Below are 27,954 nucleotides of genomic sequence, written 5' to 3'. Positions count from 1 at the left end.
CTGGATACAGAACATTCTTTTTCAAAGTCTCAGTATTTGTCTTCATAATAGTGAGTAGGGATTTTAGTGTTGTGGGGGAGGCTAAAACTTGTTGGGCACAGTAACACTCAAATAAAAGATGACAGCTTGGAAGGCAAACCCCTGGTACCTAAGGGAGGTAAATAAATCCTCCTTAAATTTAGAAGCTGCAGATCCTCAGTTTCCATGACTCAGATGTATTCCTGGACTAACATGATCTTGCTATGGTAGAAGAAACTATTTTCTTTTTTCATCTTGCTGCATATTCCACACTTTCTAATGCACTCTAGGAACATAATATGTGCTGCTGAACTGCCATATGGTATCCTGCAAACACAAGATATACACTTGAATAAAGACAAGGCCAAGAGAAAACTGTCAAATTACACTTTATTTGTATTGACAAGATAGGCAAAAGAAAGACTTTGTGTTCAGAGATACAAATTCATTATTTGCTGACAAAATGTTCATATACCCATGTTGGGTATTTCCTATTTCCAGATGATACTGAGGGGATCTTTACCAGGGAATTCTTTTATCCTAGAGTAAGGAAAAAGAATGCCTGTGAAAATAATTTCATAAGAAAATTTGTTGTTACCTGTTTGTGGCTCAAATTTCACTGCTAGGTTGAAGATTGGCAGCAAATAATTTCATTTGGCCTCAAAGAAAAACATATGTAAAACTGTAAGATCATTAAATAATAAGCATTAGCAGCATACCCAAAATACTTCTTGTACAAAGAACATTGCACTTGAACATACACAAGCATTTACCCTTATTTACACATTAGAATTTGTATAGAACAGCAAGACTGATATATACAGAAGAACAGTGGAAACCTTAACAGCCCCAGACGACAGTATTATCTAGTGTTGACTCCTTAATTTTTCCATACAGTTTCCCAGGATGTCTCATGATTTATTTTTTTTCACTATGTACTATTGCATAAAAAACAGACTGTACAAGAAGCTCAGTCCCCAGTTAACACTTCAGAATATTTCTGTGTACTGCACTATGTGTGTTCACTGCACTAGGGAGCAGGGGAGTCCAGGTCAGCTCCTCATGGAAACAAAGAACTTGACTGGTGCTGTTCACCTAAACACTGTGCTTTACCTCATAACACAAACTGCAATTCACCTGGCTGTGCAACAGCTACCCTGTGAGTTCCAAAGGCAGTTCCCTACCACACAGGATCTCCCACTGCCTTGCAAGCAATGAAATTAATTTCTCCCTGCTTTCTGCACTTGGGATAAAAATGTACCACTGGATCTCTCTGCTCTTGCTGCCTTCTTGTTTCGTATTTCCACTTGGGACACTATCAGCTTCTCCAAAGTGATCCAGTGTTAAATTCTGCATCAGGTCCTGATCCTGAACATCATCAAACACAAATGTAAGGGCCTGTGGATATGTCTGATAACCCATAAGTACTCTGTCTAAATCCCGGATTCTTCTTCCATCTGCAAGCTGATACTTATCTCTCTTTGGTGGCTCCTTAGCAAATTCAGGTAGTGGGTAACTGATGTAATCTTCATCAAAGAGGAACAAATCAGAGCTGGTCAGTATCAGTGTTTTAGGTTGAAGTGAACTAGTGTTTTGAGCAGATCCTTCAACGTGATTTACTTGGAATGCCAACACATACAGAAGGATGTTGAGGGAAGGAAGATTAGTCAAACCATCCATCTTCTCTGCCACTAGAAAAGCAAGGTCCCCAATTTCCTCTTCATTTGGATAAATAAATTTTACTCTGCTAGAGTGAATCAGTTCATAATTCTCCATTTTTCCTGCAAGAAACATACATTATTATACATCAGTACTACACAATAGTTCCTCAGTGTACCAGGATAAGCAATAACCTCTGACAGATGGAAGAATTCACGTTTTGAATCTATTCATATGTGCTTTTGCTGATATACAATATTGGAATAATTGTATTTGGATTGCAAATCTCTACTGGAGTCTTTCTTGCATGACCAACATACTTTTCAGCAGATTTCTAAGCACACAATTAGTTTAGGTGATGGCGAAAGTGAAAGAAAACACAGCTGGATTCTCCTATCAAAGATTATCCACCTCCATACACTGACAATGTTCCCACTCCCCAGTTCTGAACTCACTGAAAGCATTATCAGATCACTGAATACAAAGTCCCTGCTTTCAACTTTTTTTCCACTTTTAATCAGTACAGTTTAGATGAAGCCTGAAGTCTGATGCCCAGATAACTCATGACATGTAGGAAGGACCACTCACCTGTGTTTTTACTCCCAAATTCAGAGTAGAAGTCTTTGTCTACTGGCTCAGGTGAGGGTGTGCGTGCAAGCAGAGACAGAACTGCCATGAGCTGCTGGATGAAGGTGTGAGTGTTGTAGCTGTCCCTGGTCAGGCAGGTGACAATGTGATCTGCAGAATGGCCTGAGGAGAGCACAGAATATAATTCACTCACAAACCCATACGTGGCATTATCGTTTCTTGAATCAACATGCAACTGTCACTGGAAATTATTTCTTGCAAGGATTATTTCTCCTGAAAACAGGCATAATTATTCAGAAACTCCTGAAATCCTTGAAAATAACAACAGAATCCTTACAAAGCCCTTAAAACAATTCCTCTTCATTTAAAATATGTTGTACATTTATGATCCAGTTATAGCTATAAGGATTCAAGGAAAATAATACACTCTTCCATCTCACTAATAAAGACAGGAATCCATCTAACAGAAGACTAAAACACAGTAGGACTGGAAAAACTTAAGAGCACAAGACTTACTCACCAGTAATTCGGAAGTACTGGTCAAACAGGCCAACATTTACTGACTGCAAGTCATTAAGTTTCAGCACAAAGCAGCAAGAGAGGTGGAAAGAACTGTTTTCATAGTCTGAGTTCTCTTTGTTCCAAAAATCTGTTTAGAAAATATATATATAATGAAAAAGTTAAACAAAAAAATTATTCTGTCCACAAACTTAATTTTTATATTAAAATCTTATCTCACACTTGAAGAAAGAAATTAAGAAGAAGGTGGGTACAGTGGATAATAATTTCTCATGCAATAAATACACCTGAATCTCCTCGTTAGCAGCAGTTCTTGAAGCAGCTGTCACATACCAGAGCTAAATCAGCAAATGCATTAACAAACCACTTGAATGCACACCCTGAGGTTCATTACTGCCCACTCACCATTTTGGGTATGAAAGGGCCTTTAGCTGCCTAGGTGATGGCAGGGACTGTGAAATGCCAGAAAAACATGGACACAATGACAGCTGGAAAGGTCTGTCTGAGAAGCAGACATGACTCAAGGCCCTGCTTTTTGAAAATAAGTCTTATGCAAATACTTTGCATACAGTAAATTTCGCCACTGCACCCCTCAACTAGGAGGTCTAAGTCAGATTATTGACCAATATTGGTACTTCAGTTAAAGACAAACACACAAACAGGGATTAAATTTGTAACCTGATTAAAAATAACTCTTTTACCTGACTGGTGCTCATCAGCATGAACAAAAGAATCATCCAACAGAAAGTAAATAGCTTTTGTTGAGAGAAGCACACAAGCCATCACTTCCACACTGGGAGTCTTGTAAAACAGAACTGAAGACCACATAAGATGTCTCAGCTCTTCGTTTTCCACCTAAGATGTAAATTGTGTTTCATAAATCACTTTCACACTTTGATATTTCAGACACTTTCATCATCTTAGAGGCAACTTTAGACTACAAGAGAAACAACTTCAAAATCTGAAGCATCTGAACATGCAATAATCAAAGAGCACAAGTTCACCTCAAAGCTGCTAAATGAGGCCACAATAGTGGCCACTGAAAATATCTTGTGTTTAAATAAGAAAATTATTTTTCTGTTGTGGGCTAATTATTCTTTTTTTTTCCTGACCAAAACTAGAAAAACCAGGAAAACATCTCATGTATAAAAAAGACTTTTTAGAACAGACACTGCTGACAAAACTTTAATCAACAGAAAAGCAGTGGCCTCCCAAGCCTCAAAAAGTCTATTGAGATGCTGCGGAGGGGTTGGATTTAAAGATCCTCAAGAGAGGACAGAAGCACAGGTGCTGTTCCAACCAGGCACCTTTCCCACCTTCTACCTTGATGAGCTTACTGTGAACCCTCAAATGAGTCACCTGCTTTCTTAATCAGCTCCTCCTGCTGTAAAAAGAGAAGCACAACTTTATAACTGAGCTTACTTAAAAAATCTGGAAGGGAGGTAAGGGAATAAAATATGGCTCTATTTCTCAAGCTTTTCAACTCACATATGTACTCAGACCTCAGTGTTTTATCACTTAAAAAGCCACATCATAAATTTAAGGTAAGATTTTTACTTTTAAATTTGATGTTTGCACAGACTATAAGTATGTTTTTCAGCAATCAGGTCTCTCTGCCCTTGTTTCTGGAGTACCAACAGCCATGAACACGTGCTGCAGTCATGCACCACATCACAAAACCCAGTCAGAACACTTATGTTTCACTCCTCATATTTTATTTCCTTTTCCCACTTTAAAGAAAAAAAGAGAAACGTTCTTGGAGCAGTCATGTCTTCAAGACATACACCAACATACTCTCCTGTTCTGCATCCCAGATCCTGAGGGCAAAACATGCCTGGTAGGATCCCAATTGCTGTGGCAAGGAACCCAAAAGGGAGTAGCACAGATAGATTTTTGATCAGGTTTTGCAGAGCTCAAGTCTCGTGGCTAAGTTTGAGCAGGGAAGCTCTTTTTTAAGAATACTGTGCAGCACAGAAAGTTCACAAGGCATCTTTTCATACACCTGGTACACGATACCTCTGCAATGTTGCCATGGAAAAACTCAACTAGGGCACTTCCTTTCAGCCCAGCCACGTACTGCAGAGACACAGAGACATGCAGGTGAACAGGGATCTGGTTATCTTCTGTTATCTTCTGCACAAGAAACTCAGATGGATATAGAGACGACAGTGTCAGATGAGGCTTGCAAAAACTAGAAGAGATTCAGAAAACACGTACAAAATGTAAGGAGCTACAGAGCTTTTCCACATGAGAGTTTATATTTCATTCAAAATTTAAGCCAGGCAACTTCCATTTTTAACAGTTTAAATTATTTATCTTGAGCATAGCTGTCAACCTGCCGTGACCTCAGCCTGCAGGCACATGGAGTAGGAAGTTTTCTTCCAGAAATTACATTTTACCTTGCAAAACCAAAACAGAAACAAAAAAAAGGTGGACAGGTACAGTGTAGATTAGCCATTCACACGTACTTCAGACCAGCAGAGTGCAGAAGCATTTCATCAATACTACAGTCCAAACCCAATCACGATGACAGCTGCAAACGTGCTGGTTAAGCCACACCAAGCACTGTGCAAGAGCCATTTTACAGGGATTATTACCTTGCTGACTGACTGTGCCTGTTTGCCTCCACAATGTGATTTCTTCCAGCATCAGACTTGCTTGAAGCTTTGAAAATAATAATAGTCTTAACATCCTGCAGGAGTGTCCTTAAAAGACTGTAGATTCTCAGGAAGTGGAATTTCTCATGAGGTAGAACAAACACTGCTGTAACAAATCTGTATCCAACCAGCAACTCCAGCACGTGGCCATCCAAAAATGAATCCTTCTGCTGGATGGAACCATGAGCTGGATGCAACACTAGTGATGCTAATGGAATTCTGTTCAGCTTAAATACACTTCCCAACTCTTCTGTGCCTACCCATTTACCTGGCAGTAAACTGAAATCCACCTTTACTATGTACAGATGCTGGGGTGTCAGAAATATCCAACACGGATGGACCACACAGGGACCCTGCTCAGAGGATTTATACACTGAAGAATAAAGTGCAGAACACAAAACATTTTTTGACCATTCTCTGGTATTGCCAGCTGTCTCTGGTTGATGCAAGACTTCCTGAACATTGGTTTTATTCCCACAAACGAGATATGTCGGGAAACAACCTTTTATTTCAACATCTTCTGCTGAAATGCAATTCAGTTCCACAAGCTGACAGAGGAATTCTTGGAGGTTTGCTTTTCCACAGTACAATGTGGAGCTTGGTAACACTGATGTGTAGTGTTGAGAGCAACAAGCGTGTAAACAGGAATAAAAGTCTTGAAGATTCTGGGAGTCTGAAACAACAAACAAGCAGTTGTCACTGGTTTTCAGCTTCAGAGCTAAACAGATTTCTGGCAGGAGAAAGCCAAATTCCGTTAGATCAGTGTATGGAAAACACAGCGTTAATTTCAAGGCAGAAGGGATGTGCTGGCAGTTCCCTCTCAGTTCCTGGTGAGGAATCTCAAACACAGCCAGCATATCATCGGTCAGAACCAGACAGGAAGCAAACTGTCTGAGTTCCTTATGGACGTGGATAGAAAAACTCCAGAGAATTTTGACTATGTCAACACGCTCCACTGCTGTGCTGTCCGATGCCTGAGGATCTGAAGTAGTGCTGAACTCAAAAGTCTGATCTCCTTCGTGAAGTCCCATCTCAAAATATCCATCTTCCTTGTCTGTGGCTGTGGAATTACCTGGAGAGCTTCCTTTATTCTCTGTGAGGGAAGGGGGAGGTTTCTGCACAGCCTGCACGATGGAGGCAGAAAGGTGCTGGATAAAGTCCTGGTTTGTGGCAGTGTAGGACATACAGTTAAAAGGCAGGATGACGGTGTCACAGGGGTCAGGCACCGCACAGGACTCTTCCTCTGAACGCTCCAAGCTTCAAAAGAGAGAAGAAGACTCAGTAAGTACAAACTTGAGCTTAAAAATAGCCATGGCTACATACGAATCATGGTGCTGCTTCTCAGATCTTTCAGGTTTAACTTGTTAACACAGTGGAATCAGTGTAATTTTGTAAAACATCCCTTTGTACTGCACACAGTTACTGATTTTAAAGGCTGGTAGTGTGTCATTCCATAGAAAGTAAAAACTAAAATGGTTAAGTCATCTTTCCTTTCCCACCCTCAGTCAGCACATCCTTATGAGCTAAAGGACTATCAGTACAGCCAGTGCTGGTTTTGAAACTGCCAACTGCATTCCAGGGTTCAAAGATGAAAAACACCATAAAATTGATTTTGGTCAAAAACCCAGAGGCAGAACACAGTGAAAGAGACTATTTTGCCTGAAAGGCTGGGTTTAAGAAAACAGCATCCACTGTTATTACACAAAAGCTAACAAGGATTTAAACCAGAACTTATTTATCTAGCTTACCACATCTGATGACCACTTCCATACTCTTTGCATGAATCCAATAGAGAGGCAGGTGCCTAAGGAGAAAATAACATCAGGAAGTTGTCAACTACTTAGACATCAGCACACAGGAAAAGCAAAGTTAATGCTGGCTCACACTTTCTAAAGCTGTCCAGCTTGCTGCAAAATGCTGTTGTACTCATGGCCAGCTGAACAGCCATCCTCTGAGGATCCAGAAACACTGTTTGCTTTAGGTTAGGCATTCAATTAAGGCAGAAAAAGAATGAATTACTATAATAACCTAAGTTTAACACAAAAAAATAAGTTTGCAAAAGCTTTTAAAAATACCATAATTACCTGATTTTTACATCTGGAGTCTGGTATTTCAAAGCATCTCTGGGGAACTGTATGGTCTGTAGGAGTCAAACAACTGGACTGCAAAAAACTGCTGGCTAGGACTGTTTCTTCACAAATTATTTCTAGAACAAATATAAACAGCTCTTTAAATCACTGATGTAAAACCAAAATGAGTGTCTAATAGTACCTGCCAAACAAGTGGAATTAAATTTGTATAATCAAGATCTAAGCATGAATCATTAAGCCTAAAGGATAATTTCATACAATAGTCAGCACAAAAAAGCAGGCAGAATTGTAGTTTACTTACACAAGTAACTTTAGGTGCACTGAGAATTGCACTAAAGATTGCTAAAGCTCATTTTTCAAGCTAACAATCAATTTAAATCTCAACAGCTGGTGTAAGAAATCTTCACACCATTCAGTTTTAACAGAATTAGTCTGTTTGCCAGGCTGGCAAAAACACAGCAGAGGCCTCTTCGTGAACTTTGTACATGCTCTCAAATTTCTGTACCTTCAGGAGAACAAGTATAATATCTGTGTACAACCCTCAGATGAGATCCTCTGCTCCCTCAAATGCCACTGGAGATATCAATCTCATCTTATTTGGAACCCTTTTCAAGGATCCAAAGCTGAATTATCACTAAAACCCAATCCTGAGTGCATATAAACCAACAGCCTGAGGGACATTTGACTCTTTGCCTGTTTGACATTCGCAGCATCGCCCTGACACAACAGAACAAATCAATTTTCAGCACTGCCACTGAGCCAGCCAGCTCCAGGATTTAAACGTGCAAAGAAACACCAAAATGACAGTGTGGATGTGTTTCTGGCTGGAGCATGGAAACTCCTGCATGCATCTTTCTGGAGGGATGGTAAAGTTCAGCAGATTACATCAAGCCATCCCATGGTCAGAGGAAACACGAGAGGTGTTTGTTATTTGAACAAAATACTGTGTTAGCAAGAAGGAAACGTGAATTGACAGGAAAAACAGAACACGAGCATTATTTTTGGGTTTCTGTTTCCTATATAAATATTTAATCTTTTTCCATAAGCCACTCGCCCGTGACATTTAATATGAATAATATGTTACGGAAACAGATGGTGTCTAGAAAATGCAGAGAAAACAATTCATAGAAACAGCATATCAGGAAATTAATTCCATTATTCATGATTTAACAGTGAAACTACTTGCCTAGCACATCTCCATTTTTTTAAATAGATTTCTCAAAATCAGTAGTTTGAAAACAACCCTTGATAGTTGGGTACATAGCAAATAATCCATTTTTATTGTTAAAGCTGAGAAATAGCTTGCCACAGTCTCTGTTTTCCCACTGTTTATAAGAGCCTTCCCCAAAATTCTACTGAAGGAAGCTTATGGGAAAGGACTAGAGTAAATAAGCCTTAGATCTTATACAGTCTCTCTATAAAACTCCTAATTTCTTCAGAAAGATCTATATTTTCTTTTCTTCAAGGACTCATTTGATCCTAAACATTTATTGTAATAGAAAAGACAACTGATGAATAACTAAGGCAGTCCCAGTGGTTGCTGCCATGCCTTTTTTATGGCAGGTCCTGTATAAAACTGCAGGTTGTTATACAGTTACAGGATTAAGACAGTCTGTCAAATGCTTAATACTTTAAAGCAAGCATTGACTTCATTTTGGAAAAACTGGCATTTTATCTGCAGATCAAAAGTGATCTAAAGAGACTACAAAAGGAAAGTACATGAATAGCAACCAGCTCTGCATCAAGGTTTCAGTCCCTTAATCAAATGCTGTCAGAGCAATTTCATTTTTCTGGAGTGAACTAAGAAAGCTCTGCTAATTCTGCAGAAGTCACAGCAATGGACCTTTTTCAGAGATCAAGCTTTTCAGGGATGTTCTCTCCCTCATCCACCAATCCACTGATTTACTGGTAAGAGGAAGCTGTGCCAGGCTGAATAATTGAGAATGAAATCCCTGCTCTTTTCAGTGGTTACAAAGTCTTCTCTCACTGTGCATATCCTACTGCACTTTAGCTTTTCAATCAGACAAAAGCCAAAACCAAGAAGTATCTTTATCTCCTATCAGTCACAAATGAACATTCACATTAAGTCAGTCTTACAGGCTCCTGCAAAAAAGGAAAGTTAAACCATTCTTTTAAGTTCTGAATGCAACCACCCCCTTCTGAGTTCCTAATGCAACAGGCACGTTTATTTGAAGCACATAGTAAAAAACTTTCAGGTAAGGTCAGCAGGTACTGTAGAGCACAACTGATGTGCTAAAATCACAACCTCAGCCAGAACACAAATCCCACAACTGTGTTTAACTCATCTCCTTTTTGTACCTTCCTTCTGGTGTGACAGAAATGCAGCTCTTGCAAAAAAGCAATAATGGAGGACATGCTGCTTGAGCTCACATTTTGCAGACCAAGAAGCAGTTCTAAAATATGCCTGTGTATGCCATGGTTTTACATTAAGGCATTTATCTAAAACTGGAAAAGATGTCTAATCTTCTGCAGGTGAATTCTGCAGGATGACACCGAAGAAGCCCTGTGTCCAAAATTCCACTCCAGTTAATTAACGCTACAGGGAACAACAGGTCAGTTCTGCAGAGTCACAAACACACAACTTTCACTTTCAAAGCCAACACTACCAGGTCTTTCTGCTGGTCTTGATAAGCCCTATATCCATGCACATAATATTCATGTATATCAATGCAGCTTAGAAAAGCAGAACCAAGAGGCTCAGCCCAGCAGCACGATACATACATGATTACCTTGGCTGGAGCTGACAGGACGAGGCAGAGAGGGAGAGGAAGGACGAACAGTAAGAGAAGAACAGTTTGATTTGGAGCTGGCAGCAGTGAGCCTGGAGTCCTCACTGATCTAATAAAGAAAGTATGCAGCAATTAAAGAAAAAACCTCAACACACAGGACACATCAGATCCTGAACTAAAATAAATCTACCCAAGCTTTCTCAGTTTCAGTAAAAAGAAAATTAGTGCCAGCTTTTTTCTTGGGGGGTGGGCGGGGAGGGGGTGGGGTGGTCACCTCCTCTAAGTTTCACTTTTCACACTAAGTGGGATTCCACTAAGAATTCATTTAGAGAAGTCGTTCTGATCACTGACTAGTCACTGCATTGACAGAACTGGCAGTTTCCCAAGCCAAAAGGACAAAACCAGGATTTCCACATTGTAGGGACAGAACCTGTTCTGTCCATAAATTTAATACCAAAACAGGACTAACCAACTACACAGCACACAGCCACACACCAGAGACGGCAAGGAGAATTCAGGTTTCTGATTCTCTGCCACTGCTAAATAAACCCACAAGAAGGAAGTCTGGGAAAGTCATTTCAGTACTCTACCACACAAGCAGGAAAATCACAGCTCTGCCATACTTGTAGGAGATGTAAAATATGGCTGTTAAGGTCAGATGCAAATTCATTGTGTACATCATTAAGTCATTTTATCTTTTCCTCCCACTTCCTCTCTCCCAAGCCAGCACAAAAAGGAAGGTCAGATAACTACCAAAACTGCATTGAAAACTAAATAGGAAACGATCTTAAACGTTCATAACACATTAAAGCACCAAAAGCACGAAAACTTCAATGCTAAGGAAAGTTTAGTGAATTCTGCTTACATCTAATTTATGCAAGTATTTTTGTAAGCTTCTTTTGTATACAGTACATTCCATTTCTCTCACCAAACTCACCTTTTTATCAGAATTGCTCAGTTTGTATTTCACCTCCTTTGCTTTTTGAATAGCTTTCAGAACTTCCACTGTGTCTAATTCCTTTTCTGTGGTAACAATGTTATCCAAACAAACCTGAAAAAAAGTTAAGCCATCTAAAAGTATTGAAAACAAGGCACCTCATTCCATTTACTAATGGAATAATCAAAAATTAACCTTAGCTTACTGCAAACTATGTGAATCTTTGTAACCACGACCCAAAAACAATGATCACATTAGGCCTGGCTCTAACATGATGAATCTAATGCAAAGTCAGGAATGTTTGGTAAGCTTAACATCCTTCTAGCACAGCTGTGTTTCAATGTTAACACACTGTGACCTGATGAAGGCAGGGTAAACTTTCCTTTAGATACAGGAACACAGTTGAATAATATTAATATGGTTTAATTATCTAAAGATCTTCTCCAACACACATTAAAAACTTATCTGGCTTTTAGAACATTTGCACTACTTTCCTCACCAGGCTATAAGAAAAAAAAAAAAAAAAAAGACTTTTCCAAACTGTGGTTTTTAAGGAGGAGCAGCACCCTGGCTCACCTCTGAGGCCCTGTCTCCAAACTGAGCAAGTACTTTGGTCCGGTAATCGGGGATGATGCTCAAAGGGTTGCTGGATAACATCACCTTCTCTAAGCACGGCAGGTTTCCAATGTTCTTCACTTCATCAATCTGAAAGTGTTGGAATAAAAGGGTAAATGTAGACTGGTCAAATGAAAACGAGCACACAGACTGAGCATTACTTGCATAGATCACGTACATACAACAATCAGTAGAAACTGTTACAGACACTTCTATTCACTTGCAGTTTCACCCATAGCAAGAACTGGTTGTGATCTAACACACAATTCCACATTGAAAGGCAACAGTTACCTGCTCTATTTTGTTGTTGCTTAGATCCAAGTTGACTAATGAGTACAGTTTGTTAAGACCACACAGCCTTTCCAGCTGATTTCCTGCTAAATTCAGAGTTTTGATGTTTCCCAGTTTTGTGTGAACACCTTCCAGAGATGTAAGTTTGTTGTAGGATAAGTCCAGGTGAACAAGGTTGTACAGATGCTACAACAGCACAGAAAATCCATGTCACACACCAATTAAAATTGAACAATTGCAAGGATGCTGTATTATGGCTTGTTCAACTTTTGTGCAAGTGTTTCCATGCTGGACACTACACAGCATGAAAAACATGCCATGAAACTGCACATTACAAAGGTTCAAGCTTGTAGAAAGGAAACGTCCTCAGCTGCATTTTTACCAACCCACAGATACAGCTGGTAGTGAATTAATTTAAGAACTAAACATTGTATGTCAATATTGGCAAAGCAATTCAAATATCCAGAGCATGTAAGAAATGCAGCATTAAAAGAGTACTAGATGCTATAAAGAATAAGCAGTTTGGGTTTAAACTGTTCTCCATAAAGATGAACAAAACTCTGAAGCATGAAAATCTGTGTTCTAAGGTCCCTGGCAGTCTGGGGGGATGGGAAGGAAAAAAAAATCACTTTTGAAAGCACTTACCTGCAAATTTTCTACCAGAGACACCTCATTGTGACTCAAATCCAGGAACTCAATCTTTGGGATTAATTTCTAGACAAGAAAAAAATACATCTGTTAAATGCATTTTAGCTTATATATCAGTCTGCTGACCAACAAGCAAAGGAAAGGTATTATCTAATACAGTCTCTTTTCTCAGCTTTTGGCATTAAAAAAGCATTCTATATGTCCTAGTGCAACAAAGAGTTAAATCTTGCTCTTAAGAAAACCAGGTTACTCTGAGGGGCACAGTTAAGTTTTAACTTGAATGAATAAAATTCTAGAGTGGTCTAAAGCTTTTAAGAGTAAAAGCATGTTTCAAAAAGTCAGTATTTATGGAAATGTTGCTTACAGAGCACAAAATGACAAACTTTTCTCCTCTGGCAAAGGAAATACCAAAGTTCTTTTAGAACAAATCTCCTCAGCATTAACCAACAAAGTGCAACTGAAAGTCTTGCAGAAAAAAAAAAAAAGATACAGAGAGCAAATGCAAAACTCCTGTTGTGTATGATGTGCCACAGATCAGTCATACTCTTTCCACAAAGAAAAATTATTTCTTACCACTGAATCATCAATTTCAGAGATGCTATTGTGACTCATATCCAAAGTTGTTAAAGTTCTCCAGGTTGGGATAATTGCTGTCACTGGGCAATTTGAAGTTGCATCCTCTGGCTCCCAGTGATCAAACTCAGAGGCCTCAGGCACCAGGATTTCCTGTTTAAGACAAGCACACCAGTACAAGGCTCACATCTTCAGTGAAAGCTCATGGTTTTGGAAACAATCCCAACAACCTTATGTAAAAGTAAGCATCAAAAATATCCCTGTGAAGGGGTACATCCAAACATCACCTTCACTTAGATCTGAGATTCTATAAGGTTAGCAAACCCTTACAGTTCCATGGTTTTAAGAACAGGACCTGCAAGATGCAGCAAAGAAAACTACCTGAACTCCAAATGGTTATTTCCACATCCTGCATGTTGGTTTTGTATGTGCTTTGAACACTCACCAGAAGAAGGAACTCACTCTTACCTTCATTGATGTTGCTGAAAATCGAACACTCAGTGTGGCCAGAGCATGTTTGGATGAAGTCAGCCCTTTGATAAGCTTTCCTCCACAATGACTGATCTATTAAAAAAAAAAATTAAAAAAAATCACATTACAAAGTCAGAAAAGCTACAACAGACAAATGAGACATGAAAGAGGCAGTTAAAAGCTTCAACAGGCAATTCTCCAGCAATTTGGAAAGTAGTCACAGCACTCCCTTAAAATCTCCTGAGATTATCAGGTCAGAAATACATTTGGCAAAGCTAAAGCAAGAAATCAGAAACATAACTACAGAAAAGTGAAATTCAAACATATATTTGAACAAAGCTTCTCCACTGACTTTCTACCTGTTCCATGTATTCTTCAAGGTGAAACTACTCAGGCAGTTTAATGAGTCACAGCATTTTACTGTTACCAAAAAGAGAGGTATCTCAAACTATGGCTCTACCTGCAGACATATTTGGGTGTCATATGTCCTTTTTATCATTGGAAAAAAGAAACACTTAGGAAGAGAGGACACCAACCTAAGCATTTAACACGCCAGTGAAGTTAATTACACAGACTAAATTTAAGATTACCACCCTTTTTTCAGTAGCTCATTTTGAAACAGTGTTACTGAAAATCTGCTGCAGCCTCTGTCCAGCAGCCAGGTCCTTCTCTGCCCACAGTCACACACCTTGTGCAGCCACGAGAGCTGGCACATCTGCTCGTGTGTCTGTACGCTGCAAATCACTTTTTTTTGAAAACACACACAGTACAAGCTATTCTAAAGATTGAAATTCGACATCCTTATTGAAAGAAACATTGTTTCACAAATGAAACGATCCTTCTAAACTCTGCATTTCCCAATTCTAGCAGCAAATCAAAGCACAGAATGACCAACTGTGAGATATACGCAGCAGACCTGGCATTTGCAGAGCCTCTGTGAAATTATGAGCAGTATCTCAGTCATACCTCTATTTGATAAAGTGACTTGAAAATAGACAGATCAAAAGGCAAGAGATGCTCCTGAATGTTACTGGTCCCAAAAGGTCCCCCTGTTCCAGTGACCTGCCATTTAAGACATTTCAGAACAGAGTTAGTGCACACAATCCAACTTGTCCATATTTCAGAGTCTTACACAGGCAATAGCACAAACAGAGCAGCTTGGAAAGACAGCCAAAGCTCCAAGCAATTTTTCAAGTATGCAATGATTCATGACACTTGCAAATTAACTCTTCAGGAAACAAAGACCCAAACCATTAGTTGCTCCAGTTAAACACACTGAACCTGAAGTGCCACCTTGTGATTGCATTCTGTAACACATGGGGCATGCAAAAAACAATGCCATAAAAGCAAAGCTGACCAAGGCTTCATTCTCAGATGACAAAGTCAGAGCTGTATTCACTGAGAACAACTTCTTGAAACATGTGAACCCTCCGAGTCAGCACTGCCTTTGATTCCACTAAAGGGATGAAGTTCAAGGCATTGACAAGAAGGGTTTGAAGAAAATATTAGACACTGACACACATCAATAAAAATGCATCTGATATTTCTATATGGTCATTGGAATCTGGCATCAGAGCAGGTCAGCAGCCTAAAAAACAGGTGGTTTCATTTACATTTGGTGTGAATGTAATTTTGGGAGAAAGCTCTAAGGTTTTTCTCTGCTCTTATGTATCTTACAAGCTCTGAATGTGCCCACTCACAAGCATTCAGAAGGGCTAGAAATTCTGCAGATGGCGATTTTTCTAAACAATAAGCTCTTCTCCAGCCAGAAAATCCTCCCTTCAGAAGATTCCATCCAGAGGATGGCAAAGGCAACTGCAGAGCCACAGGAACACCAGAACAGCTGTGGTTTCGCCTTCACAACTTCCCAAGTGCTCTAGAGAAGCTTCCCCTGATCCACCACTTGGTTTCAGCTTTGAACACACTACACATTTAAAAAGCAGTTCTTCATGTAATAAAAGGGCCAAAAAGAGTTTGAGTCATAGCAAGTGGTGTTTTAAAAAAAAATTACTCAGGGAAAGTCTTTTCAATTCACTTACTTGGTAGCAAAAAAAATCAAATTTGCTTCAGACAAAAATAATCTGTTCTGAGGCCATTTTATATTTAATCTGAAATGGTATTTTAGCCAGGAAGGCAGGGCCATCTCATCTGTGAAATAGGTTTTTTTTAGGGTTTTATGTTTAACTTTCAGATGCAGTTAAAGTGAGAAAGGGGACAAGCTTTATATAAACACACATAAGCATGTGTATACATAAACACTGGCCTGCCCATAGTGTCTGCAAAGAAAGTAAGGTCGAGGAGAGCAATATTTCTCTCTCTGCCCAAACAAACTGCACCCAGTAAGATTCTGTGGCTGCCTCTACAGGGAGAGCACTGCTGAAAAAACCACATCACACAGCAAACACCTTGGGTAGGGAGCGACGTGTGTATTGAAGGATAAGCACCTAACACTGACCTCTAAATGCTTGTAGGTGTTTACCAGTGCAGTTCTTATCCATTCACATCAAAATTACACTAAGCAGCATGTTAGAAACAACATCTCCAGTGCCTGTGCAAGCACAGCTCACCTTCAGATACTTGAGCCTACAAGTGAAGTCCAGAATATGCCCTAGGTCTGTTTTGGCATCTCCATTAGCACAGGTGGGTTTGCCCTGCAGCAGCTGCTGCATGACAGCGTACAACTGCAGGGGTCTGATGGTGAACACTTCTCCGGCCATCAGCAGCTGCTCCCCTGGAAAACAGGACGGTGGGATAAAGGGCACATGGAAAATGTAATGTTAGAGATTAAATGTTGGTCACTTATACTCTAAACTCTCAATTGAGGTACCAAAATAATGTAATTTTCTGTCAGTTTGAGCTGGCACAACTGAATTAAGGGGTTTGTTTTATATAACACCAGAATAATCCCAGTGTTCAAATGGGCACTCGTCGTACAAGCCTGAAGTTTCTAATGCAAGTAATAGCAATTTCCATCAACCTTAACCAGGACTGGAATCAAAATTCATTTACATAACTTAAGAATCAAACTTTTTCTGACATACCTCTAAGTTTATAGCAGTTAGGACTTTTTCTATCCAGGAAGCACAGCACCTGTCAACTAAAATACAGACCTTGGATCTTCTGCTATGCTGCCTAAATGCAGACTTGTAGTAAATATGTTTTTTGCAGACTGTGAGGACTTTCAAAGCAAACTCCCAGAGCAGAAAATGCCTTATGTAATAATAATTTCACAATCCCATTTCATTCTAGGAACAGTAGGATGCAGCATTCAAGAGCCTCTCTGAAGGCACCACAAGAGTCAATGTGGATTATGACAGTTGGAACACGCACCAGTTTGACTTCACGGACAAGCAAGCATCAGCTTTTGTGATAAGCAGAGTTCTCAGAAATGCTCTGAGGAGTAGACTTCCCTTCAGCTTCAGTGGGAGCAAGTCCAAGAGTCCAGCTGCACATCACTGGAAGGCTACACTAACACAGAGCACTCATACATCAATGATTCTCCTATCAGACTGCAGGCACTACAAGGTCAGGAAAGATTTCTTCAGGAGCTTCCTTACAATGTTCCAAATTTGCTGAACAGACCCTCTGAGATGGTTTCACCTAAAGTTAATTTTGTGCCAGAACAATCTGAAATGCCATGCTGAAACATGCTTCACCCTACAGCCTCAGCCAACTGGAATTATCCAGTAGCATCTTGCATGTCCTTCAAAACAAAAATAGCACAGGTTAATCATTTCACATGCCTCCTGCTGTTAATAAAGCAGCTGGAGCTGATGCACTTTTACAGTAAGAGCATTTCATTTTCATCTGCCAGCCTCAGAAAAGAACATCCTTTAATTAACTGACCAGAAGGTCTCCCATTTCCTGAATTCTGGAAGAATAATATTTAGATATATCAAGTGATCTCCTGAATTTAATACACACTATACCAGGACTCACTGATGCAAACCAAACTTCCTTACAGGTTACACTAAAACACACTGAGCCAGAAAGCTTAGCAAAAGCTCCTGATCACCAGCACCACATCCTGTCCCTTGAGGACACAGACTAATAGGGCCTTTTCAAAACCTAAATTCATCAATTTCTTTCCTTTCCAAAAGCAGCTGTAAGACTGTTACAGCTCCTCACAAGAATGCAGCTTCGAATTAAAATGCAAACAGCAAGAAAAAGGTGAAGAGAAAGAAGGGAAAGAAAGTATAACAGTCTGATATGGAAGATCACTATCTGGAGGTAAGAGACCACACGTATGTGAAGAGATGCACACAGAGGAAAACGTTCCTGGTTAAACACTTGCAAGTTCTTTACCTTTATGGAAGAGCTCTTCAGCCAATGCAGCAGTGATCCCATTGATCTCCTGCAAAGAATAAATCATTGTACATACTTAGAGTTCCAATTTTTCAACATGTACCTTTTGCTGAAGTCTCTTCTTTTTTTGCTGCAGTACAGGACTTTGATTTTTAAGTTGATATCAGATGTGACTGTGTCTTACACATTTCTTTGTAGCTTGAAAATGCTTACTAAAAAGTACTTGAAATTATTTTATTTCATATGCTTTTTATTTCCAAGATGAAAGACGTTGAACTACATTTCACTAATCACATGGTCATATATTAGAAATGGGCAGTAGCAACCAGAGCAAGTATTACCAGACATCACCTGCCCAACTTGAAAGGTCTGTTATGAAGAAAATATTACAAGTTTAGCATTCTTCAAATTTTAACATTAAGACTATGCTAATGCATTGAGCACTCAACACTTCCTCAGAATATCACTAATACAGAGAAAACTTCAGATTAACAGGCCTACAGGGAAGAAGAGATACATAAAAAGTAATTAGTCTTCTGGACTTCAACTCTACTGTGCTTGCTGCAGAGGAATTCAAAATCTCCTTTTTCCCACCCTCCATTTTCAGCTTCCTGGACCCCCCCAGGTGCTCAACCTCCATTCCCAGGTGCACAAAGATCAGCACAAGTACTTCCCACCTGGGCACACCTCTCTCCACAAAAAGCAACTACTCTGTGCAAGTCCAGAAATAGTTCTGAGCATTTCCAACAGCTCCCTCTCAAGGGCCCCCAGAAAGAGCACAATAAAACTCTCTGTGAGGGTGAAGCTCTCCCTAGACACACACATCTCCTTTGAAGGTAGCTGCAAAGGATAAACAGATATTATGGATCAACACAAAATGAATATTTCATGAGTTTACTTTGCTGACAAATACCTCATGATTCATAACAAGGGAATAACATCCACAGGACATCTGCAGCAGACAGCTCAGCTCGTCTGATGAGGCAAGAATTTCAGAACAGCACATTCTTAGTGTAACTGCAACCCCACTCACTGAGGATGAACAAAGCCTCCTCACCACAGTTTGGAGAACAACAAGCTCAAAGCTGTATTCCAAACAAAATTAAATAATTCTGGTTCTCATTTGAAAAAGCCAATTACACTCATCTGGCAAGCACAGACTTAATTGAAAACTGTACTCTGTATCCCTTTTGTCATCTGGGACAGAGCTGAAATTTTTTCTACATTCATTACTGAAACAAGATTATGACTGGGACTGTTCAGTGACTAGCAGGAAGAAAAAAAAGGAACTATTGCTGTCAGATCTACAAGACACTTCTGTCTTGGCTCTAACTACTCATATGCATCACACCCACAGAAGTCCATTGTTTGCAGGTGTCTCTGAACAGCAGTTTGTGGGTGTTCAATGCTTTTCTTGCAAAACCTTTCATCTGTAAGTTAACAAACGAAATCTGCTCAGAGGACAAAGTACAAGACAGTGCAACAAAATAAGCATCTCCATGTCACTGAGACATCCTTTTCAATGTCAGAGTAACAACAGAGTTCTAGGTTGCTGTCACATGCAACTGTTTCTCTTTACTAAGCTGTACCTGGGACAACTAAAGGCTTCAAAGTGGTCTTTAATGTATTTATGATAAGTATTTCTACTCGATTTAGTTCCATTAACCTGGGAAATAAAATTAAATAATCCCTACCGGTAACACAAACAAGAATACGTAAAAAATATTGCAGCCTTCCTACATCAACTACTGAGGTAGTATCAGGGATTATGATGGCTCCAGTACCTACATGGGTTGTCTGGTAACAAAACTATTTTAAAAGATCAAAGTTCCACAGAAAGGTCATTTTCCAGTAGGAATGCTGTGGTAAATATTTAGCTTTTTTTGCTGAATAACTAACACATTTTTGTAAATATTTAAAAGTATCCTAAAGTTCCAAAGAAAAAACTGAGTTTACAGCTAAGTCAGAGTCTAAGCACAGAAATGCAGATTAAGCAACAATTTCTCTCTTAATACCGAAGTGCAGTACAGAAACAGGGAAGCATTCATATCCAAATACTGCTAGTGTTCTGGAAAATTAAGAAAAAAAAATGAACGTTACAACAAGAGGAAGAAAATAGTCTTCCCAAAAAACAAGAAGAGGTAGGAGGAACTTCTGCCTGCATAAAACCATTGTTGAAGTTACAACACTGAAACATTAATGAAACAGGCATCATTTACAGGACAGAGCAGCCACAGAACAGAATTATGCAACTTACTGGTGATCAGGAATTTCTGTTCCATCTGAACAGATTTGTCCCTACGTTCTCACACATTTTTAATACATTTAGAACCTCTAATCCATTTCAGAGTGCTTAACAGTGACAAACCAGTGCTTCTCTCTCAAATCTGCAGGGCAGTAGCAGCACTGTGAAGTAAACCTTCCAGTATTCTTATCTAAGTCAAGCTCTGAAGTCTCACTAGGATAATAATGTTCACATAACATGACTAAAACAGGTTTAACTTCCTTGCTAAAACTTAATTAACACACCTAATGGACCACTCATGACTCAGTTCTGAAGTCTTCCTGTGAAACCAGGAAGGGCCTTCTCAGCACATCCCACCCCAAAGCAATTACTGCTCCTTCCTTCCATTCAGCTCTCCAGTGCATTATCCTCTTCATAAAGTTCTTTCTCCCCCTTACAATATGATGCCATATCGCAAAGAAAAAAAACCAAACACAAAAACCTAATTATACACAAGAGATGAACAAACAAACTGCAGTCTGAACATGAAATCAAGTAATTGCTTCTTGCTTCAGGCATCCTTTACGGTAACATCCTGTCTGCTGGCTGGAGCTGTTTCCCCAAGGGCCACTCCATCAGTGTGCTTTCCATGCAGAAGCACCATTTGTCTTCATCTGGGCTCCTGGAAACTGTTTCAGTGTGAACCACAGCTCTAACCATCAGCCACTAAGTAGAGGGGGTGTGGATCAATTATGCAATGCTCACTTGAGAGCCAGCACTATTGACTTTAGACTGACAACCAATTCAGCTCCGCATTTATTCACAGCTTCCAACTATCCTGCCAGCGTTTATTTTCTCCACTTAAGAGTCCCTGCCCACACCACTTCCCGGCACAGCACCTACTGCAAGAAAAAGTGGTGTCAAAAATCTTAAAAGAAATGTGCTTTGTTTGTTCCATTGTGCAAAATGTTGGCAAAGTACTGTTTCAGCTAATTCATGAAGATTCCACACAAGCCTCTCCAAGGCAGAGAACCAGGGAAAGACACTGAGGCCTCTATTCAGACACTGAAAACACAACTTACATATAAATGAAAGTGTAGGAAGTGTGACAAGACTTTTGGAGCAGTAACAGGGAATTTGAGCAGCAGGGTTTGCAGGTAGACCTCTAATTCCTTTTGTCTTTTCTCCACCAGGCTTTTGGAATTTTTTCCAATGATCTTCTTTGGAGGTAACAGATTTTTATCTATTTTCTTTTCTGAAACAAGCTGAAAGACAAAGACCAGAGTTACTACTTGACTGACCATCTGAACTTGCACAAAAGATGCAGTGGAACACATTACGAGCATATTGCCTGATATCCTGGTAGGATCCAAAATTAAAATTACTTCAGTAAATTTAGCTACTGGCTTCAAAGTGTTAGGTATTTTCAGAAAGAACATTTTGTTATAGAATGATAAGAAGTTTAATAACAGCGTCTTCTGACAGAATCAGTCACAGTACCACAGAGCAGAATGTAACCAATGTGATAAAACAACAGAATAAGGAGAGCATTCCTGAGAGAGTAGTACAGTCTTGAATAAAGTGGACTTTCCCCCATTTTCACTTGCTGTTTGTTATTAGCACTGGTTAATAACTACCCATGCTACTTTAAGGACACTTTTATCATCCACCTCACCCAGAAGGCACTTTTTTCCAATCCAGCTTTTGGTTACCAGATCAGCTGGTCATAAAAAACGTGTCTCTTAGCTAAAGAAGTTCAATGAACTGCCCTCTCTGACACAAACTTCCATCCAAGGCTAAGGCTGGTCAGGCCAACCTCCCCCAGTTCAAGAGGGGAATGTAACAGGGGCAAGTAATTGTTCACACAAGAAGGATTTATAGTCTGCAGTTCAGGTGGTATCTGGCAGATTTTCTTGCTCTTTATTAAGGAAATAAATTATGTAAAACAGAACTACATGAACTGTCCAATGTTTTGTAAGAGACCAAGGCCACAGTTTTAATCCTCTTACCTTTTCATGCAGGTCATGGAAATCACTGTAACGATGTTTGACTGTCCACTGATGATTGCCAACACTGACCTGAATAATGTACACCTGAAAGGGAGAAATTCAAGTAAGGGAACTGCAAAGCATTTGCCTTAAAGAGAAGTGACTGGGAGTCAGGCTGGTTAATGGAGCACTGCAAGGTGATCCTACATTCTGAAAGTATCACAGCTAAGCCAAACCAAGGTGACTTTGCTGATGCAGGTCCCTTATCTCATTCACAATGCTGCTACACACACAAAAACATGCAGATGCCTCAATGTAAAGCAAGGCTTTCATTTCTGCAACCCAAAGGTTAATAACCTAGGTCTCTAAGCTACTTCTTTTTCTGAAGGTTTCTGCTCACTGAAGTTGGTATTCTTAACTATCCACAAGCCTGAGGCAGCAGCATCCCTTCTTCCATCTACCAAGTTCCACAACGGGCAGAGGAACTTGGTGAGTTCCTGCTGTCACTTCAGTTAAGCAGAGATCTGGAACTTAACCCTTGTGAAATGTAGACAAATCCTCTGGTTGGGTGGGTGATATTTTACTCTTTTTAGGGTAAAGAGCACAAGATAGCTTCCTGAGAGTTACAACTGTGCCTAAAGAATCGCTACAATTATCTAAAGCAACCCCACATTTCCTTGCATGAAACTAAGTATTTTTAGCCATGCACGTACCAAAGATTTTCACTGTAGGTGGCTTTCTGGACTGAACAGTACTGGTTCTGCAGAGAACTCAGTCTACCTTTGGATATGCCAGAAACAAGCCATCCCAAAGAAATTTTAAAGATACAAAATAAACACAAATTAGAAAACAAACAGAGCTCTGCAAAACCAGTTCTACAGCTACTTGAAAACAACAAATTAAATAAACTGTATTATCCAATCCAACTATACTCCTTAGGGAAGACACCAACTCATAATCAAATCTTGAAAGCATTTAATACAGTTGAGAACTTGCTTACTACCACAGATCACACAGAGCTGACTCATGGCTGCTCTGAGAATGATGCACATCCAGTTGCTAAACCCACTTGAGAAAACAAAAAGCATCAAGACTTTCGATGTGTTACGTAAAAGCCCAGTTTTCACATTCTGTTAGTACAGACCAACACACCATCAAGCATTACACAGAACACCACTTGCATTTTAAAAGATGGGCTGTTGCTCATGCCAGTTTTAATTTTGTGAGCATCTGACACTGCCTGGCTGAACAAAACCCAAGTCCTAAAGAGACCCGACTCAAGATGTCTGACCAGTGCTCGCAGCAAGGGACACGTCAGTGTTGGACTGAGCCTGCACACACAGACTCAGTTAAGGCCTGTGCCTGTTTCCCCATCATGTTGTGTTGGGAAACAGCAGATCAGGATTAATCACTGTGCCGGTGACAAACTAGAACAGGAATAACCCGAGCGCTCCAAAGCGCCTCACAAAGCCTGAGGAAAGCAAGGAGAGACTCAAACTGAAGGTACAAGTAAAGAAGCACCACATTTATAAGTCATAATAAAAAGACCAGTTCTTTTGAAACGCTAAATTATAGGAGGTGGAGCAGCAAATCTAAGTGCACATTAAGTACACAAGGCATAAAACCTCAGATTAGACACACTGGAAACTCAGTAACTCCACAACTGACACCTCAGTGGATGAGGAAGGAATGCCCCTCTTTGTATAGAACAGTCTGGGCAAATACATAATAAAGTTTCATATCCTTTCGCTGAAATGGCAAGCACTGAGCATTTCTGGACACACAGCCCTTGGCCACATGGATTGTGTGGTCAGGAAACTCCCTGTTGGAGGCAGTGTTTACATGCACTGATACAATTCCTCAAATTAGGTCTGTAAAAGCTGTAGCATCTCACATCAATCCACAAGCTGCCATTACCTTGAAGAACAATACAAATGTTTCTGTGCTCCAAAGACTTCTTCCAGTACAAAAGTAAGTAATTTTGAAGCAAAAAAAATCCCCTTAGAGATCTCACTTTTTTAGTTCCTTAAGTTTATCTTCAACAAATTTTGAGTGCACTAGGCTGACAGCTGATGGGAATGCTCTCCAAGGGCTGCCTGTCACTCCAAGGGCTAAAGGCGTTCAGGGAGAGACAATGAAATTCTCACACTGAACTGTCTCCCAGACAGAAACACACTATGTGAAATCTCCATCCAGATTTATGCCACCAAATGCATTTCTACAGAGCTCAAACCCAAACAGGTTTATATTAACAGGTTTTCCTCTTCCCTCATCTCTACCAAACCTTTCTGGATAATAAATTTTGTACACATTTCTATAAATCAGTTGGTTTTGGTAAGTTCTACTTTGTAAAGTGTTCAGTGTCTTTGCAATGCTGTATATTTTCTTTATTTTCTAACCAGCCACTACAAACCTTTTGCAGTTAAGAGCCCACACCACCAAACATCATCCCTTCATCTCTCTAAATATTTCAAGGTGAAATATGTACGAAATGTTTTCAAGGCAGCTGTTAAACGAACAGCAGCGATTCCAAGACTGCCTTTGTTTTACTTCCTGTACATGGTACAAGAACCTGCCCACCTCAATTTACATGGAAAACTTGCATTTCTAAAATATTCTTCATCCAACTTAATATACTTCAGTACAGTAAAAAAAAAAAAAAAAAAAAAAGAAAACCCCACACTTAAGTGACAAGGCTGTCCACAGGAAGCCTGGGACACAGGTGTCACTGCAGCCAGTAGGTCCCAAATTCCAGACCAGTGATGCAACCACATCTTCTCCTCCCTGCCTCAAGCACTCAGACAGTTTACACCCATTCAAGGAAGCCCCAGTGTTTTCTTTAAATATCAAAGCTAGTATTTATATTAAAAACAGCTGCAAAAGACAGGAAAAGCAGGAAGGCAGTTTTAGGCCAAACAAATGCATAGCAGGAAACAAACCAAGCACTGACAGCCTTGAGGCTTTCTCTAACCCAGTCTTCAGTCAGCATCAAGCTGGACCAGCACACACAGGAGAAACACCCTGTAAAATCGTTCAGACTGTACTAACCCAACAGAAAAAAAAACTTCAAAGGGCAGTATTTTTTCCTGCTGGATTTATCCAGACCTTGCCTACTGCTCCAACAACTCCAACAAGAATCACATTTTTAAAAGTACCACCAAAAAAATTACACAGAACTGTGGACTCTCCTGATGTGTTTTACAGGATTTAATTTCACAGCTGTCAAATGGACATCATTAAAGTCCCCCTCTATTGAAATTGAGCTCTGAAATACAGAGTACTACAGGAAGCTTTTATGCCAGAAGAAAAACAACTCTTTCAAGGATGTAAATAGGACCTCTGCCACCTGACTACTATGTGTTAGAGGATGAAGATGCAGCTCCCTACAGCCTGTATTTCCTTTCCCACCTTTACACCCTCTAACTTCTTCTTCCTGGGGCAGGGCTTTGTCGTGACTTTAAGTGCTGCTCATCTAATTTGGAACACTGAACACATACGTTATTTTTCCTAAACCTTTTCACTTTGTGAATAATTTTGTAAAACTTTTGTTTTCATTCAAAGATCTATTCCTACATCTCTTATGGTTTGGGCCTGACTCATACAAACTGACTGCAGGTTTGCAGTCTTGATAGTTGTTTTAGGAAGTTTACAAACAGCTAAGCTTAGTGCCAGGATGCCTTCAAAAATGCAGCAAGAGAATCCAAGTGGGACCAAATACTGGTAACTCTTGCCTTTCACACACTCTAGTTTTAAAGCTTTAAATGGCTTTAAAATAGCATGGTATTTCCAGAACCATAATCATTAAAACAGAAAGCTGGCCTTGAAAAAATAAGCTTCCTTGGGCTTAGGTGCAGCAGCTTAAAATGTTATCCCCAGGAATCAGCTGAGCACCACCTGCAGCAGAGGTAACACACCTGAGCAACAGCTCAGTCTGGAAGGTTAATGGCTAATTACCAAAGGCTGGCTCTCCCACAGCACTAGTTTGCAGGCTGAAGCAGCAAAGTAGGTGCTGCTTCACCTCCTGCACCCATGACCACCAGTGGAATAAGGGGACGGATGGCACCAACATTTTCCCACCTAAACTCACTTGGTTTTCTTATTCACTCAGATATTGCATAATCCGAATGGAAATTGTCCACCCCAACTTTAACAAGTCTTAGTTCACACCTGAAATGGAAGTTTCCAGTCCCCACACCACAGGTCTCACTGTGCCTCCCTGCTGATGGAGGACCGAGAGAATAAACCCGCCTGGGGGATGAACCACACGGTAACACAGCTCGGTGACACTCCCCACAGTGGTATTTCTGCGAATACACACCGTGGAACTGACAGAAAGAGACCAGGCAACGCTCAAAAATTCATGGCAAGCTTCTAACACCAACTCCTTCGCGGAATGCTCAGGACATTTTTGGCTGTAAATACGCAACTCACACCTGACAGTCATTCTCATACAATCGTGTTTCAAGGGCTGTCACCTGGGAGGGAGTTCAGCCCCTCATGTGCTACAGCTGTGCAAAGGCTCTGTCCTATTAACAGCTCAGAAATCACTCTCCTGTTGCTCTGTTTTCTCTGGGTACCTCTAAAGAGGCAGGAACATGAAGCGTTCCTCGTAACCATCACACAACTTTCCAAATGCTGCCTTTCTAGAACATTGCTACCTTTTCCTCTTAGGTTTCTACAGCAGGAAGAAACCTGATGTCATCATGTGCATTCTACCAAAAAGAATTACACTAAAGGCAGAAGCAGAAAACATTTCTCAGTTATATAACTAAAGGGTGGTGTGCTCAAGGCATATTTTGTCTGCAGTTATGCTGAGGTTTGTTTTATGATGAGCTTCTTCCTGAAAAACAGACCAATTAACTCTTGCTAGGATGGAACCAGACAAAAACTAGTTATACATCAAAGATACCATTCCTTCCCCAACAAGAACACTGCCGACAATCAGCCTTTTTTCTTTTTTTTTGGGGGGGGGGAATAAGAGAAAAACTGTCCATCCCAAATCATCTGATTTCCTCCGAAAATAAGATCAGTTTTACAAGAGGGATATACATGATATTGCCCTCTGAAGGAAAGATTTCCTATGTTTAGTCCAGCTTTGAAAGCGACGTTCACCCGACAGCAATCTTCCATAAACAGACGCACGTATACACAGATATAAATGGGCAAGAACGCGACGCTCGCTCGCTCAGCCTCCACCTCTCCCACCGGACCGAGGCTCCGCGGAGCTCGGGGCCGGTTCTCCCGGCTGAGCCCCCGCTCCCAGGCGGCTCCTTCCCCCGGGCACGGAGGATAAAACCCCTCCGAAACTTGTGCCAAACGTCTCCCGCTCCGCGTGGGCACAGCCCCCGCCCGGGCGCTGCTGCCGGGACAGCCCTGCAGCGACCCAGCCTCCCCCGGCCCCGCTGAGGCGGCGGCCCCGCTCCCCCGCTCCGCCCCGGCACGTCCCGCACGGCCCCGCACCGTGTATGTGTCCACCAGCTCGGAGCCCAGGACCCGGGCCTCCCGCGGGGGCTCCTCGCCGTCCTCGCCTCCCGCCGCCGCCTCCATGTCGCCGGGAGAAGCGCCGGGGCGCGGCCACTCAGGCCGTCACGGCTCCCCCGCGGCCGCCGCCGCCCGCCCCC

The 27,954-nt window shown here is 40.6% G+C and overlaps 1 protein-coding gene across 3 annotated transcripts; it reads right to left on the bottom strand.

Moving 5' to 3' along the window:
* Positions 1 to 391: 391 nt before the first annotated feature.
* NISCH (nischarin) lies at positions 392 to 27,954 on the bottom strand. Of its 3 annotated transcripts, XM_050313307.1 has the most exons (21): positions 27,794 to 27,952; positions 22,355 to 22,438; positions 21,428 to 21,610; positions 18,122 to 18,170; positions 16,384 to 16,547; positions 14,783 to 14,878; positions 13,814 to 13,909; positions 13,346 to 13,498; positions 12,770 to 12,838; positions 12,125 to 12,310; positions 11,795 to 11,923; positions 11,219 to 11,332; positions 10,282 to 10,390; positions 7,526 to 7,647; positions 7,190 to 7,245; positions 5,382 to 6,698; positions 4,801 to 4,975; positions 3,486 to 3,639; positions 2,786 to 2,914; positions 2,266 to 2,427; positions 392 to 1,799 (listed from the first exon to the last, which is right to left on the bottom strand). In XM_050313307.1, exons 1-21 carry the CDS (start codon positions 27,878 to 27,880, stop codon positions 1,171 to 1,173), a joined length of 4,263 nt encoding a protein of 1,420 aa, XP_050169264.1. In that variant the 5' UTR covers positions 27,881 to 27,952; the 3' UTR covers positions 392 to 1,170. The 3 variants fall into 3 exon arrangements, 2 of the variants coding, with proteins under 2 accessions (XP_050169264.1, XP_050169265.1); XR_007628723.1 differs by lacking the exons at positions 392 to 1,799; positions 2,266 to 2,427; positions 2,786 to 2,914; ... (1 more) ...; positions 4,801 to 4,975; positions 5,382 to 6,698 and having other exon boundaries at positions 7,227 to 7,245; positions 10,274 to 10,390; positions 27,794 to 27,954; XM_050313308.1 differs by lacking the exons at positions 392 to 1,799; positions 2,266 to 2,427; positions 2,786 to 2,914; ... (3 more) ...; positions 7,190 to 7,245; positions 10,282 to 10,390 and having other exon boundaries at positions 27,794 to 27,954.

This window comes from Myiozetetes cayanensis, unplaced genomic scaffold (genome assembly GCF_022539395.1).
Source record: "Myiozetetes cayanensis isolate MyiCay16 unplaced genomic scaffold, myiCay2020 scf18, whole genome shotgun sequence".
Lineage (NCBI taxonomy): Eukaryota > Metazoa > Chordata > Aves > Passeriformes > Tyrannidae > Myiozetetes > Myiozetetes cayanensis.
The sequence above is the reverse complement of the archived record's forward strand: the minus strand, read 5'-3'. Positions and strand labels throughout refer to the sequence as shown.